We start from the raw sequence: 15,681 nt of genomic DNA on the forward strand, positions 1-15,681 counted from the left end.
AAACCTGACTAAATATAACTAAGTTTTCTTCGTTCCCATGGTTCTTAAATACATCTTCGTACTTTCTCACCCTCCTCTTCCCCTAAAAGTAAGTTTTAGACATATAAACCTACTTACTTCTGGCTTATATTCAAAAAGAAGCTGATCTCCAGTGAGAATGTCCTGCAGTGGGTACAGCTGCATGTTCTCACACATGTTTTCCACATACTCAACTGGATCTGTCTGTAAAGAAGTGAATTATTTCACACCAGAACTTCTCCATTATTATATTTGATTTGCCACAAGATACAAATACTTTCTCCCTTTCTTATTAACAATGAAACCAAAAGCTTCTGAACACATATAACGAGATATAATTGCAGCTTAAGAATCTGATGCTCAGTAGGCTGGACATGGTGGCTCACGCCTGTAATCCTAGCATTTGGGAGGCAGAGGTGGTTGGATTACTTGAGACCAGCCTGGGCAACATGGCAAAACCCTGTCTCTACAAAAAATGCAAAAATAAGCTGGGTGTGGCGGTGGGCACCTGTAGCGCCAGCTCCTTTGGGAGCTGAGGTGGGAGGGTTGCTTGAGCCCAGGAGGTTGAGGCTGCAGTGAACCGAGATCGTGCCACTGTACTCCAGTGTGGGCAACAGAGCGAGACCCTGTCTCCAAAAAAAAAAAAAATATTCTAAGAACATATAGCCATAGCTACTCCCTTAGGGAGCTTAAACTCATACCCCTCATGCATCATTCTGAGCCCTATAACCCATTAGGTTCTAGTCATTATCACAGTCTCTTAATGACAGCAATTACCACACTGAACTATGAATGTCTGTTTACCAGTCAAGTACCCCACATGACTATGTGAGCAATAAAGGCAGGTGACCTATCACTACAGCACTATCATCTAAAAACTACTTGTAAAAAGCATGAATCAAATCAATGCAGGACATTTAGCAGCATCCCTGGCTTCACTGGATCCCAGGAGCACCCCACACCCCCACACCCCACCCTGAGTTGTGACAACCAAAATGTCTCCAGACAGTGACAAATATCCCCTGGAAGGCAAATGTAGAAATCAAGGTGTGTTGGGCCAGGCACAGTGGCTCATGCCTATAGTCCCAGCTATTCGGGAGGCTGAGGCAGGAGAATCCCTTGAACCCAGGAAGTGGAGGTTGCAGTGAGCCAAGATTGTGCCACCACACTCACACTCCTGCCTGGATGACAGACCGAGACTGTCACAAAAAAAAAAAAAAGTGTTAGCCAGGCAAGGTGGCTCATGCCTGTGATCCTAGCACTTTGGGAGGCCAATGCGGGAGGACAGCTTAAGCCCGGTTCGAGGCAAGCCTAGGCAACATAGCAAGACCCTGTCTCTAATTTAAATTTCAACATAATTAAAATGTGTCAGATAAAAGTCTTGAGATAAAAATATATATTCATAAAAACATCATTGCAATTTAAAACTGAAAGAATGGCCGGGTGCGATGGCTCAAGCCTGTAATCCCAGCACTTTGGGAGGCCAAGACGGGCGGATCACGAGGTCAGGAGATCAAGACCATTCTGGCTAACACGGTGAAACCCCGTCTCTACTAAAAAATACAAAAAAAAAAAAACTAGCCGGGCGAGGTGGCGGGCGCTTGTAGTCCCAGCTACTCGGGGGGCTGAGGCAGGAGAATGGCGTGAACCCAGGAGGCGGAGCTTGTAGTGAGCTGAGATCCGGCCACTGCACTCCAGCCTGGGCGACAGAGCGAGACTCCGTCTCAAAAAAAAAAAAAAAAAAAACAAAAAAAAAAAGTGAAAGAATGACCACTGGTTCACTGATACATGAAATGGAAATATTTTTCCAGAGGAACACAGTCAATTCAAGTATTTACCGAGCACCCAGATACACAGACTGTTAAAACTGACAGATCCTTCAGATACCAAGTAATTCCAGTCCCATGTTTTACAATGAGGAAACATAGTCGGATTTTTCCTGACAAGATGGCTAGATGGCTTGCCTAAGGTCACACAGTGAGTAAACAACAGGCAAAGTAGACATCAGAACTCTGACCTCATAACACATCCAATATGCTTCCCAAAACAACACACTGCCCAGTCCTTTACTAGACTCCTGGGCTCAAGCAACCTGCCTGCTTGACCTCCCAAAATGCTTGGATTACAGGCATGAGCCACAGTGCCCAGCCTGTGAGCCTATTTCAATCAAAGAAAATGCTCTCCTTCCCCTGAATTCCAAAGCACAATGTTTCTAACATTGTACATGGTAAATATAAATTACCTTATAGAATGTCTTCACAATATTTGAATTCCCAAAATATGAAATACCCTAACAAGTCTCCATGAATGTTTATTGAAGGGATAGAGGGATGACTGTAGATAAATGATTACCACACAACATGATCTGTATCATCTGCTTAATCCTCTCACTGCCTTATCTTACTCAATATAAATACTCAAAAACCTAATAGTTGATTTTCAGCTAGCTTCAAGGACATCTAGAGACTCACATGACACAGAATGGCAGAATTAAAACTCCACTGACACTTTCAAAAAGAGGAACAATGTCGACACCAGTTTCAACTCAATCACAGATAACATGCAAAAAGAATTTGACTTCCAGTACCTGTTCTTGGTAATGAAATTCATTATCCTCAATTTTCCGAATCTCTTCAAAAATTCTGTGAAGGAGAAAGCTATAATTAGAAGATACATTAAAATTTCTGCCTACTTGAGGGAGAAGGGCGGGAGGAGAGAGAGGACCAGAAAAGATAACTATTGGGTAGTAGACTTAGTACCTGTGACAAAATAATCTGTACAACAAACCACCGTGACACAAGTTTACCTGTATAACAAACCTGCACATATACCCCTGAATCGAGAATAAAAGTTTAAAAATTTCTCAATAGAAGCATCAACAATAAAAGAGAAGCATGAAAATAAAGGGACTGGCCACATATGTGTAAAGCCTTAGTATACACTCACATGTAGAGGGATAAGGAAATGGAGACAATAAAGGAAACAGAGCAGAAAATGCCTGAAAAACCATCAAGGCAAGACTAAAACATGTCTACTGGCAGCCTGAAGCCTCAAATATACCAGGACTGGCTCCTGGCCTCATTCCAAGAAGTGTTTATTACCTTTTTTCTGGGCCTAGCTTCTGCAGCATTTTTAAATACTGAAAGACAGTGTAAGCAACCTGAAAACAAAACATCCAAATTAGTCTTTTGCATAAAAGGATACCTAGGTAAAAGGAAAAAACAAGTCAATTTGAATTATTTACCTCATAAAAATGTTCATAACCCTCATCAGTCAATGTAATAGAAATGCTGAACACTGAGTAAGTAGAATTTTGCTCAAATCCCGTCTCACCATTTCCACCAAACAGTGCAAGAGCCCAGCATCTACAGGTGGGGAAAAAATTAACCCAATCAATGTTCCTGGATTGGCAGTCTACAGAGTTCAAATTAACAAAATATAGAGGCTTTCTATGTAAAATTTGGAAACCTCAGCCTTTGATGTAAACATATACTTTCCAACAGTAAATCTAAAAGTGCAAATTTTAAAAGCACAAGGCCTCCCAAGGAATTGTGATACATTTAGGAATCACCAGAAGGAAATAACAGTCTTTGTTTAATGCAAATATGAACAGATATGGCAACATAGTAAAACATTAACAGCTTTATTAAGCGAAAACCATTCCTTTTGAAGAGAACAGCACAAAGTATTAAAATGACGGCTGCTGGAAAGCAATTTGCTTACCTTTTTTTTTTTTTTTTAAATAAAGACAGGGTCTTACAATGTTGCCCAGGCTAGTTTCGAACTCCTGGGCTCAAGCAATCCTCCACCTCAGCCTCCCAAGTGCTGGAATTACAGGCGAGAGCCACCGCGCCCAGCCTCACCATTTTTGAACCTGACTCCTAGGAGAGGCCTTAAGACACTTCTAAGACATACTTACATCGAATGTCAAGTGAGGTCTTTAAGGCTGTTAGCTAACCTACATAGGTTGTCTAAGAAACAAGCAATGAGACTATACCTTTCCCTGACTAGATTAATTCTGAAAAGTTACAAAGAGAGGACACCAGAATAGAGTCTGAAATTCTAATAAAGCTCATTAAGGTAGAAAGGTTGTGCACAGCTCAAAGCATATAACATATATTGTGTAAGATACATATGAACCCAATATCATTAGTTTATTATTTTATAGTTAACTCTGCCCTCTTAGTTTTCTTTGAATGTTCTAGTACACACAAGTGTCTTAAAAATACTTCTTTAAATTTCTCATCTATCCTTCCATTCTCATACTATTTCATTTATAGAAAAATCAAACAAGGAATTGCTTTAATGTATTAGTCCTGATTATAAAATTATATTTCTATTATTGGGCTATAGGTGACTTAAACAGGTGCGTTAATGCTCAGGAAACATTCTGCTAACATGGCTGCATATACCATTTGCAGTCCCACCTATTAATTATGATTTACCTACCCAATGAAGTTTTCATTAAAGTCCAGCTTTGGGGTTGGGAAAACCTGGAGATCCATAGCATTTAAATAATTGATTTCTTTACCATTCAGTCAAATATAAATTACTGATTAGAGCTAATTCTTTTATGTAATTCTGGAATCTATTACTTTCATTTATGATTTTTTTTAAATTTTGTGTACAAATAACTTCCAACAATGGGCTAAAAAGTAGCTTACAAGGAAATACACAAATATAATATGGACATTAAAATAATGTAAGTTATTAAAATGACTATAATTAAGCATTAAATCTTATTCCAGGCTTCCTGGCAGCTAAAGTAAAAGAATGCATTATATAATACTTATTGTCTATCATTTTTCAGAGATTGCTATACTGAAAATACTTATTAATTGAATACTTGCTTTTTCCTAAGGAAAGAAAGAATGCTGCCTTTGCCTTCATGTCCAACCAGCCAGGATATATAATGAAGTGGCTTCACCCTTTTAAAAAAATTTAATGGTTAGAAGAAAAAAAAAAAGGTATAAAATACACCAGAAAATCTTACCTCTAAGGCTACAATAATCTGAAAATATAATCATAAACTTATTCTCACATATGTCCACTAAACATGAAATTGTAATTAATTTAATAGCAGGAAGATAAAAACAGAAAATATAGTAAAATTAACTCTTTCACTGGAGATTACTGAAGAGTACAATCATCCCAAAATTTAAGGGCACTACTTTTTCTCTTGGACACCAAACTTACCTGCTGTCATGATAAATCTTTTTGCTTTCCCCAAAATGAAATGTAGATTCCTTATCGGTTTAGAACCTAGTATAGGTATGAATCACTGTAAAGCTTTTGTTACTATATTGGGCTCTGTGGTAAACTGAAATGTGTTGCTCACAGGGTCAGAAAATCTTGGTTCTAGTTTTAGTTTTTCCTTTAAGTAAATCATGACCTTGAGCAAGATACTGAACTGTATTCTTTTTCTCTTCACTTGCCCAACTACTTACTGAGTTTTCATGAAAATGCAATAACAAGTATAAAAATGCTTTATCACCTACTAATAATATAATAGTCCGAGTAATTGTGCACATGCTGTTCAAACTGTCTTTCCCACTGGCTTCTACTGTAATTTTGTTAAAAGTATTCCTACCACAAAGACATACAGAAAAAAATTTAGTTTTCTGTATATTTCTGTATATATGAGGAAATTTAATTAGGTTACACAGTTAAATTCTGTAAATTCTTGAAAGTCAAGATATGATTTTCAACTATGTTAAGCAATCCTTAAAGCCCATACAACTTTGTTTAAAATATTAATTTGGCTGGGCACGGTGGCTCATGTCTGTAATCTCAGCACTTTGGGAGGCCAAGGTGGGTGGACTGCTTGAGCCCCACCCCCCTCCCAAAAAAGTTAAATTTTTACCAGTTGATTAGCACGTATTTCTAATTAGAAAAGCATTTGTAGGCATTGACTGATGCTTATCTTAAATAACTCTCTGGCCCATGCTACACTGCTCATATAAGATAACTATATAGACAAGTAGAAATCCTTTCCTAATTTGCATAAACCTGCCCTAATTCAGAGGAGTAAATCCTTGGGATTTATGTACCCTAGTCGTATTACCAGTCCAAATTATTATTATTTTGAGACACAGTCTTGCTTTGTCGCCCAGGATGGAGTGCTGTGGCGCAATATCAACTCACTGCAACCTCCACCTCTCAGGTTCAAACAATTCTCATACCTCAGCCACCTGAGTAGCTGGGATTACAGGTGTGTGTTACCATGCCTGGCTAGTTTTTTGATATTTTTAGTCGAGACAGGGTTTCGCCATGTTGGCCAGTCTGCCAGGCCCAAATTATTTAACTTTACTTTTGACAAGATCAAAACAAATTACAAAAGTTAGCATTCACACTAAACACTTAATTTCAAAGACTTAAGAAAGGCCACTATAACTGAGAAAGCTCTAGTTTTTATATCCAAAAAATGTAAAATACATAGCAAGGCTTGAAAGCTCCCGGAGTAATCAAGTTCCAGGTTACTGTATTGCCGTTTATAAATTCAGAACCTCCAAACTTAAACCATTTAGCATGCTTTAAAAATGATTCCCACTCGGTTCTAATGAAGTAAATTTTCCCTTAAACTCTTTACCTGTAATGTTGCTGTTGAGGAGGAAGTGCCCATGTGATGGTCAGAGCATGAATTTTTCTGATTGGAACAACTAAACAAAAATATTTTCCAGAAAAACAGATATAAGTGTTTCTCTATAACTTTTACTATATTACAAAAATGTTTAAAATTCAATATATTTATCTTCCAGTAAACAAGGGAAGGTTTAGTACAACGCAGTTATTATTTCAACTTGCCAATTTTCCAATTCGCATAATGCAGTTTTTGTAAATTTCTTTTTTATTTGATTTCAGAGGTAGAGAAAGCAGGGATAAAAGAATTATGAGGATATGAAATGCTGCTGTGTATGGATCTCTTCTTGCAAGAAAGGATACAAAACTAGGAGTCAGGAGACCCATGGCTGAAATCCAGTCCTACCCCTATCTTGCTATATGTGCTTATATGACCTGAGAAAATCACCTGCATTTAAATCTTTCTGAATCTGTTTACTCATAGTAAAATGAGTGAGTTGGGTTAAAGTATCTCTAGGATTCTTCCCAATGCTATTATTCTATGAATAGGAAAACTAAAACCAGAAAGAATACAATCAAAAATAAGTTGTCTCTGAAAAGAGTTAGCTTAATATTAACAGAATGGAGCCAGCAGCTGAAAGGTGTAACAAAACAGTCACTGATTAGAGGAAAGGAAAAGGAAAGAGACTGGTAATGGGCTGAAGAAGGAGGGAATACCTAAAGTAATTAGTAAAAAGAGAAAAAAAAATCTGCCATGATAGAATAAAGAAAGAGAGATGGTGAATTAAGAATGTTTCTGCAATATTCACTATAGGCAAATTGTTAAGTAAATTGTAATGTAATCACACAACTCATTATGCAGTTACTACAGGTATACTATTAAATGAAACAAAGCAGGAGACAGAATTATATATATATTTTAATCTCAACTTTGTTAAGAAAATATACCTATTAGAAAATCAGAAAGAAATCTGGAGGCCAGACGTGGTGGCTCGTGCCTGTAATCCCAACACTGTGGGAGGTGAAGGCAGGCGGATCACTTGAGGCCAGGAGTTTGAGACCAGCCTGGCCAACACGTTGAAACCCCGTCTCTACTAAAAATACAAAAATTAGCTGGGCATAGTGGTGAGCGCCTGTAATCGCCGCACGCGGGAGGCTGAGGCAGGAGAATCACTTGAACCAGGGAGGCGAAGCAGTGAGCTGAGATCGTGCCATTGCACTCCAGCCTGGGCAACAGGGCGAGACTCTGTCTCCAAAAAACAAAAAAAAGAAATCCAATACAAATGACTTCTCTTGATGGTAAGATTTAAGGGTGATTTTTCTCCCATTTCTTGACATTTTATATTTTTATTTAGCAAATATTGCTTTCACAAAAAGGAAACGATTTCCAAAGTGTTTTCCCTCTCCTCTATTTTTATTCATTTAAAGGCAAAAAAGAGCAGAATATAAATAAAATGAAACATGAATGAAATTTAACAAAACAGAGAACAAAAGGGAAGAAATGTAAAGCAAGGAGAAAGCATGAAGTAGACTGAAGTAGCAGCAGGGCACCAGAATCAAACAATCTGCAGCTAGTCAATGATCTGCTATCTATTATTAATTAGATCTCCATTGTCCATCTACTCCCTTTCCAACCCAGCTGTATTTTCTGTTGTGTTCTCATTTTCAATGAAAATTGGCAGCCTCAATTAGGTTATGGAGAATGTACTAAAATTATTTCAAACAGTTTTAAACTTTTGGTTCACAAACCTCTATAAAGTTTGTTAAATGCTGGTGTGTCAAATGGATCCGTTAAATGGCCAAAGTTTGGTCTGGGTAACCCACTGAAAATAAAACAAATACATACAAATTTAATTGGCAAAAGCCTTTATAAGCAATATATTTAGGGATATCTGAGAGACATTTATAATCTATTCTATGTACTCCTTCTTGGAAAGCATTCCAGGCATGAACAAACAGATGGCAACACAGCCACACAATCTTCAGTTACACAATCTGTTCTTAGCCTCAGCCCAATAACTCAAAAGTCTTTATAACTCAAGAGATAGAGAAGAATGAATTTAAAGGACCCCCTCTCACCCCAATATTTACTGACTCTATCAGCCCCATTTAATTTCAGTTCTCCTCCTAGACAAAGCCATTTCAGAAAGAAACTTAAACTAGAGATAATACTTTTTTAAAATCAACAATTATACATGGAGTGCATATTAGGTATAAAGCACTATATCAGGCACTGTGGTATTTAAAAGACTTGGTCCCTCCTAGGGGCTTCTACTCTGGTTGAAGATATTGTAACTTTAATATTTCTCCCAAAACACAGTCGATGCAAATTAGTATTAAATGCCTTGAAGCATTTTTAACCTGTCTAATTAGGAACCAAAGTTATTAGTGAATAATATATGAGATTTCTTTTTAATGCTCATCAGGGATTGACAGAACCTAATTAATTCCTCTATTAAATACACCTCTGATTTTATTAAAGTTTCACATTTGACATTTCCATAGTTCACACTCAAGACTTCTAATCAGAAAAAAAAAAAAAGCCCCACAAATTTGTCATGCTTTTGATTACCTTTACATACCAAAAAGCACTGCTAATTATCCATGGCAATTCATATAAAGCCAAATCAATACTAACCAATCAGTTGTCATTATAAATTATTCTAACATTTTATGCTAGTTTCTTTCATAAATTTCAAATAATTATGTATTAGAAGAATAACTGGGAAAATCCACAGGTTACTCATCCGATGCAAGAAAAAATATGTTTTCATTAATTTTGTTAAAATGCAAACTACTAGGTATGGAAAGAAAGATTTCATGCTTCAGAATTAAAGTTTCTGTAAACTTTGTAACAAAACTGTAGCAGTAATGTATCTTTTAAATATTTGTACTATTTTGATGAATTTGAGGTGGAGAAAAAAACGTTTATATCATCCTGAACTGAAACTCTACATACAATTTCTTATAAAAGAACATCTAGTTTGACTATATGAAATAGGAGTTTTTCAGGCAGTATGGAAAGTCAGTCATCATCCAAAAGATTATTTCCTTTATGGGGAAAACCAGTGCAATATCCAAACAACTGACATAAAAAAAACAAATTTTCAGAACACAATTTGTCCCAATGAGGGGGATGTAAGTGTGCATATTCTTCTGCCTCTCATATAATATTTTCTTTTGTATCACAGAAAAGCTCTAAATAAATGTAAAAGGAGGCATAAATTTTTCAGAATTATTGCTTACTATATACATTTATAAGCCTGTAAATTTTGAACTATGGAAACTTGGCTTGTCATCTTAGTTTATCCACTCAAAAACTGTGTGATTTTGACATTCATTAAGTTTGTTTAGGTCTTAATTCTATCACCTATGTAAAAATGAAAACGCATACAAGATAATGGTCTCTTTAACTCTGAAGGTGTATGATGTATGAAAAGAGATATCTTACTTGTTTGGTATCTGAGAGAAGATTTCAGTCACCCACTTTTCCAAAGTATCCAGTGTTTCTTGAGAGGGGAGGACAGGGAAGATATAGGAAAATACAATGACATTATTCAAGGTAGAAATGCAATTAGATTTCTCAGAGATCTTCAGCTAAAAAACAAAGGGTTATTTTAATTTGGCCATTATTTGCCACTCCTGAACCAGTAATGGATTAATAGGAAAAATAACAGTAGAAAAGAAAACCTTATGACACGGAGAATTCTATGAGACTCCTTTATTTCTCCCTGGTAAAGTTAGAAAATGCATACAAGTTTAACAAAAAAAATGTATCTTTAGCATTAGGCTAGTGTGAAGGACCAAAAGATAAGATTATGCCAACCATCCTACGCCCATTCCAAAACTTACATCCCCTTGGAAGGTTTTTCCATACTAACCCATATTACATTAACCTCTCCTTTTTGCCATCTCATCAGTACTTTTATATTCCACTTGTTGTACTTTAATTTACACTTGCTGAGGTTTTAACTCATAGGTCTTTTTAGGCTTTATATATATATATATAAATCATACATATATATGATTTATGTTTTCCTTTGATTCACTTCTTATATTTAATAAGAAATTCTTTTGAAATTTATAGTAAAAAAACAAGATCTAAATGAAAAAGGAAAGTTTTTGCTTTATCTGAGTGACCATCATTGAAAAGTATTTGTTAGTTCTACCAGGCACATGAATTTCACTAATTCTCAATAGAGAACCCCATTATATAAAACATGGGATTTAGACTAATGGACTTCTGAATTTATATTATACTATTTATATAGATGTTTGACTCTTAAATGGTATAATTAATGCTTAAACTCTAAATTCTATGAAATCTACATTGTACATAGTTTTCATCAAAATTCTAGCCTAGGCACAGGGGCTGGGGCCAGTAATCCCAGCTATCTCAGAGGCAGAGGCAGGAGGATCACCTGAGCCCAGGCATTTCAGGCTACGGTGAGCTATGGTTGTGTCACTGCCCTCTAGCCTGAATGACAGAGCAAAACCCTGTCTTGTTAAACAACCAAAACTCTAAGACTTGTTTTAAAATTTTGAAATAAGCATTAATAAGCTCTTATATCTGTCATCACAGAGGAAGAAAATACAAAAGAAACAGAATAACTAGTTCAAGAAAAACACATGGAATTATTTGCAAACACAATAATCAAAAATCGTGAATTAACTTGTATACCAAATATGGAATTACCCAATTTAGCAAATGTAAAAGGAACCTAGAAGCAATTTGAACAAAAGAATCTACCATACCATGTAACTTTACCTTCAAGTCAACTTTAGTGAACTCATTTTGATCATAAATGCAAAAATGTTTTCCCTGTAAGTACCAAGTCAGATTTGATCTTAATTTTGACAATGTAAAAAGCAAAACTTTATAAAAAGGGGAATCACATTAGGGTGAGAGGATTAGCCTTTCAAATAGAAATGTGCAAACTCTAAGGTATATTAAATGGAATAATTTAGCAATTTACTGACTTTGAAAAACAAGTAGGTTGAAATGTAAAGAAAACAAAAGAAAGCTTCCATGATTTCCTTAATGAGAAAAAGTTAATGTGAGTTACTGAAGACAATGATCAAAGAAGGAAAATAGAGATATTCATTAGTCTTTACATTTAAGATACTTCTGCCACTGAGGTATTTTCATCAGTATTTTATATTTAAGATACTTCTGCCACTGTCACCATGATCAATCTCAATTAATTTTTACAGGAACTTATGTAAGAATGAACAAACCAACACTTTGCCCTGTAAGAGTTTGTAATTACTATAGAGTAAATGTAAAACCACAGACACAATTGCAGCTGAAGGTGGCTTAAAAGATCAATTCATGACCTATTAGAATATTAATACATTCATAGACCAGCCTACATATCTTATCTTACAAATAAGACCTATTTCTGTAAGAGATTTGCCTGAGAATCTCATCATCTTGTGTTTCCCTGAGCTTTGCCACTAGCTATATGACATCTCCAAGTTCTGATTTCCTTTACCTTGTATTAAGGTCAAGCACTAAGTAATTAATAGTACAATAGTACACTGCAACACCGATACAGGCAAACAAATCCTAAGAAAGCACTACTTCAGGGTAACTCTAAGAGCCATAATAAATAGTTACCTTTGGATTGAACCACTAAAGTCATGTAATGAGCAGAGTAGTAATGCATCCAGAATTCTCTCAATCTAGCATGTGTATCAATATTATTCTTTTTTGGTTCATGCTTGAGCGTCTCAGCATTTCCTATAAAAGAATGAAAAAAATCATAGATATAACTAAGTTCACTTTGTTAAAAGTCTTCTACATCATCAATGCATACTTAGCTACCATACATGATTAATGAAATAACCCAAGTGACTCAAGAATATTGAACCAGTGTGCAATAATGTATTAACATTAATGAGACAAAAATGCATAAGAAACAATTCTGAAGTATATTTTAATATCCAAGGAATTAATCTCTGGTTGGGAAAACCTTAAAAAAACAGACAATAACTCCCTAAGCTTCCTTGCTTAATAATTAGTCTAGCAGTATTCAATCCAGGTTCTTTCTAATTATTTTATTATTTTAATAATAGGTTTGTGTAATTCTTTTTTTTTTATTTTTAAAGACAGTGTTTCACTCTTGTTGCCCAGGCTGGAGTGCAATAGCATGATCTCAGCTCACCACAACCTCCGCCTCCCGGGTTCAAGCAATTCTCCTGTCTCAGCCTCCCAAGTAGCTGGGACTACAGGCATGCACCACCACACCCGGCTAATTTTTGTATTTTTAGTAGAGACGGGGTTTCACCATCTTGGCCAGGCTGGTCTCGAACTCCTGACCTCATGATCTACCCGCCTTGGCCTCCCAAAGTGCTGGGATTACAGGCGTGAGCCACCATGCCCAGCTAATTTTTAAAAATAAAACACATGAAGCAAGAATGCCCTATAAAATGTACATAACTGTACAGAAATATACAGGGAAACAAAGCACCCTTTAAAGAATAATTTAGATCATCTCATCCTAAGTTTTACTCTATAGTCAACAGGATTAATATGAGGCTTTAACTAAATCCTACCACTAAGAAAATGCCATTATGAAATGAAAAACAGACAACAGTTAAACAGTTTACCAGATAAACAAAATTAAGTCACAGTTAAAAAACTCTTACAGAAACCATTGCTAACTCTGTTAACAAATGGAAATGTCAAGCTGAGGTACAGCACAGACTTTATAATCAGATGAACAGATGTTCAAATCTCACATCCACCACTTACTAGCTGTGTGATTTAAACAAATTAGATAACTTGACTGAAATTTAAAATAGAGATGGGGTCTCACTATGTTGCCAAGGCTGGTTTTGAACTGGGCTCAAGTGATTCTCCCACCTCAGCCTCCCAAAGCATTGGGATTACAGGTGTGAACCAGCACGCCTGGCCTAAACCTGTTTATCTTTAAATGGAGATGATAATGGTACCTATCTCTGAACATTGTGATAATGATCAAATGAAATAATTCATATAGTGCTAGCATAGTATCTGGCACTTCAAAAGCATTCACAAAATGTAAGGTATTATTCTTGCTATATTCATTGTTAGAGAACCAAATACTGGCATATTCAACAACTTCATGTTTGAAAGGCTAACTAGCTATCCTAAAAGGTAAAAGGTACCTAGGGGCTCTAGCTTTATAAATTTCAATTCCTTATCAACTTTTCTTATTCTAAATCTTAACTAGAAAATATGAAATAAGATGATGTAGTTAATATCTTACCCCAAAAAAATTTTCCCATAGGATGTCCAGGTCTAGCAAGGCTTCCAAACAACATTTCCTTTCTGTTTGCATCAGAAGGCCTGGCAAGTTGATATTCTGTCAATTTTAAAGAAACATGTAATAAAACAAAATTCAGTATCTCCTTTATTATATGGAAATTCAAACTTACAGAATGGAAAGCAAGGAAGTAACAAAAGTTAACTTCATGAATCACGTGTTATAAGACTGAAGTAGGAAACTCAATGATCCAGGCCTGGCTCTATGACTTAATATGACCTGTAATTTTGGGTAAATCAATTCAGCTTACCAGAGTTTTACCCTTATTTTTCAAATGAAACACAAGGTAGTTAATGATCTGAAAGTTTCAGCTCTAGGATGCTATGTATAAGATTTTACTGATGAAAATGCTAATAAAATATTAAACCGTGTGTCTGGGAACTTGGTCATATATATTGTTTAAATTTCTTCCAAAACCAACTATGTTGGTAATAAAGTATGATGGCTAAGAATAATCACTTTGAAGTCAGAAATACCTTGGCTACCACTAAAGACTAAATGTTTGTGTCCCCCCCACCCAAAATTTCTACGTTGAAACTTAATCCCCAATGTGATGGTATTTGGAGGTAGGGGCCAAGGAGAAATGATTAGGTAATGAGGGCAGAGCCCTCATGAATGGATTAGTGCCTTGTAAAAGAGACCTCAGAGTGCTCCCTTGCCCCTTCTGCTGTATGAGGACAAAGAGTAAAGGCAGTTGTCTATGAACCAGAGAGCAGGCTGTCACCAGACACCAAATCTGCCAGTTCTTTGATCTTGGACTTCTCAGCCTCCCAAACTGTAAGAAACAATTCTGTTGTTTATAAGCCACCCGGTGTGTTGGATTCTGTTATGGCAGCCCAAATGAACTAAAAACCGCTAGAATTGTAGTTCTGACACTAAGCTCAATAACCTTGAGGAAGATCTAACGTACCTGATTTCCATTCCTCCAAAACTGTAAGAAAATAAATGTTTTATTTCAAGCCATCACATTTCTGCAGTAACAGGTAATATGGCAGACATGTAAACATATCTACGAAAAGTGATTTAAGACCCCCTGTAACTGATAAAAATAGAGTATAAATATCTGAACACTTAGAGACCACATTTGGAAAGGAAACAAACATTAAAAATAAAGAAGTAAGTGAATAAAACTAGAGACTGCACTTTGACACATAATTAAGATTTAAAAAGGCATTGGACATGCCTTTCATCTCAATCAGTAAGACACACTATGCAGGCAATTATATATGTTTATATGAGTATAAACTATCATTAAAATAAAAAGTCAATTACTAAAAATAATTTCTCGGCCAGGTGCAGTGGCCTACGCCTGTAATCCCAGCACCTTGGGAGGCCAAGGCGGGTAGATTACGAGGTCAGGAGATCGAGACCATCCTGGCTAACACGGTGAAACCGCGTCTCTACTAAAAATACAAAAAAAATAGCAGGGCGTGGTGGCAGGCGCCTGTAGTCCCAGCTTCTCAGGAGGCTAAGGGAGAAGAATGAGGTGAACCCGGGAGGTGGAGCTTGCAGTGAGCCAAGATCGCGCCACTGCACTCCAGCCTGGGTGATAGAGAGAGACTCTGTCTCAAAATAATAATAATAATAATTTCTCCAGGCCAGGTACGGTGCCTCACACCTGTAATCCCAGCACTTTGGGAGGCCGAGGCGGGCAGATCATGAGGTCAAGAGATCGAGACACTCCTGGCCAACATGGGGAAACCCATCTGTACTAAAAATACAAAAATTAGCTGGGCATGGTGGCACGCGCCTATAGTCCCAGCTACTCGGGAGG

The 15,681-nt window shown here is 36.5% G+C and overlaps 1 protein-coding gene across 2 annotated transcripts in view; it reads right to left on the minus strand.

Moving 5' to 3' along the window:
* NRD1 (nardilysin (N-arginine dibasic convertase)) overlaps positions 1-15,681 on the minus strand; it is a 117,500-nt gene that overhangs the window by 22,232 nt on the left and 79,587 nt on the right. For both annotated transcript variants that reach the window (XM_011926268.1, XM_011926267.1), the window contains 10 exons: positions 13,851-13,946; positions 12,218-12,340; positions 10,049-10,106; positions 8,347-8,420; positions 6,608-6,677; positions 4,869-4,946; positions 3,263-3,383; positions 3,120-3,178; positions 2,606-2,660; positions 118-222 (listed from right to left, as the gene is read on the minus strand). In XM_011926268.1, the coding sequence (XP_011781658.1) occupies positions 118-222; positions 2,606-2,660; positions 3,120-3,178; positions 3,263-3,383; positions 4,869-4,946; positions 6,608-6,677; positions 8,347-8,420; positions 10,049-10,106; positions 12,218-12,340; positions 13,851-13,946 (839 nt within the window). The remainder of the gene's footprint in view (positions 1-117; positions 223-2,605; positions 2,661-3,119; positions 3,179-3,262; positions 3,384-4,868; positions 4,947-6,607; positions 6,678-8,346; positions 8,421-10,048; positions 10,107-12,217; positions 12,341-13,850; positions 13,947-15,681) is intronic.

This window comes from Colobus angolensis, unplaced genomic scaffold, assembly GCF_000951035.1.
Source record: "Colobus angolensis palliatus isolate OR3802 unplaced genomic scaffold, Cang.pa_1.0 Scaffold68, whole genome shotgun sequence".
NCBI lineage: Eukaryota > Metazoa > Chordata > Mammalia > Primates > Cercopithecidae > Colobus > Colobus angolensis.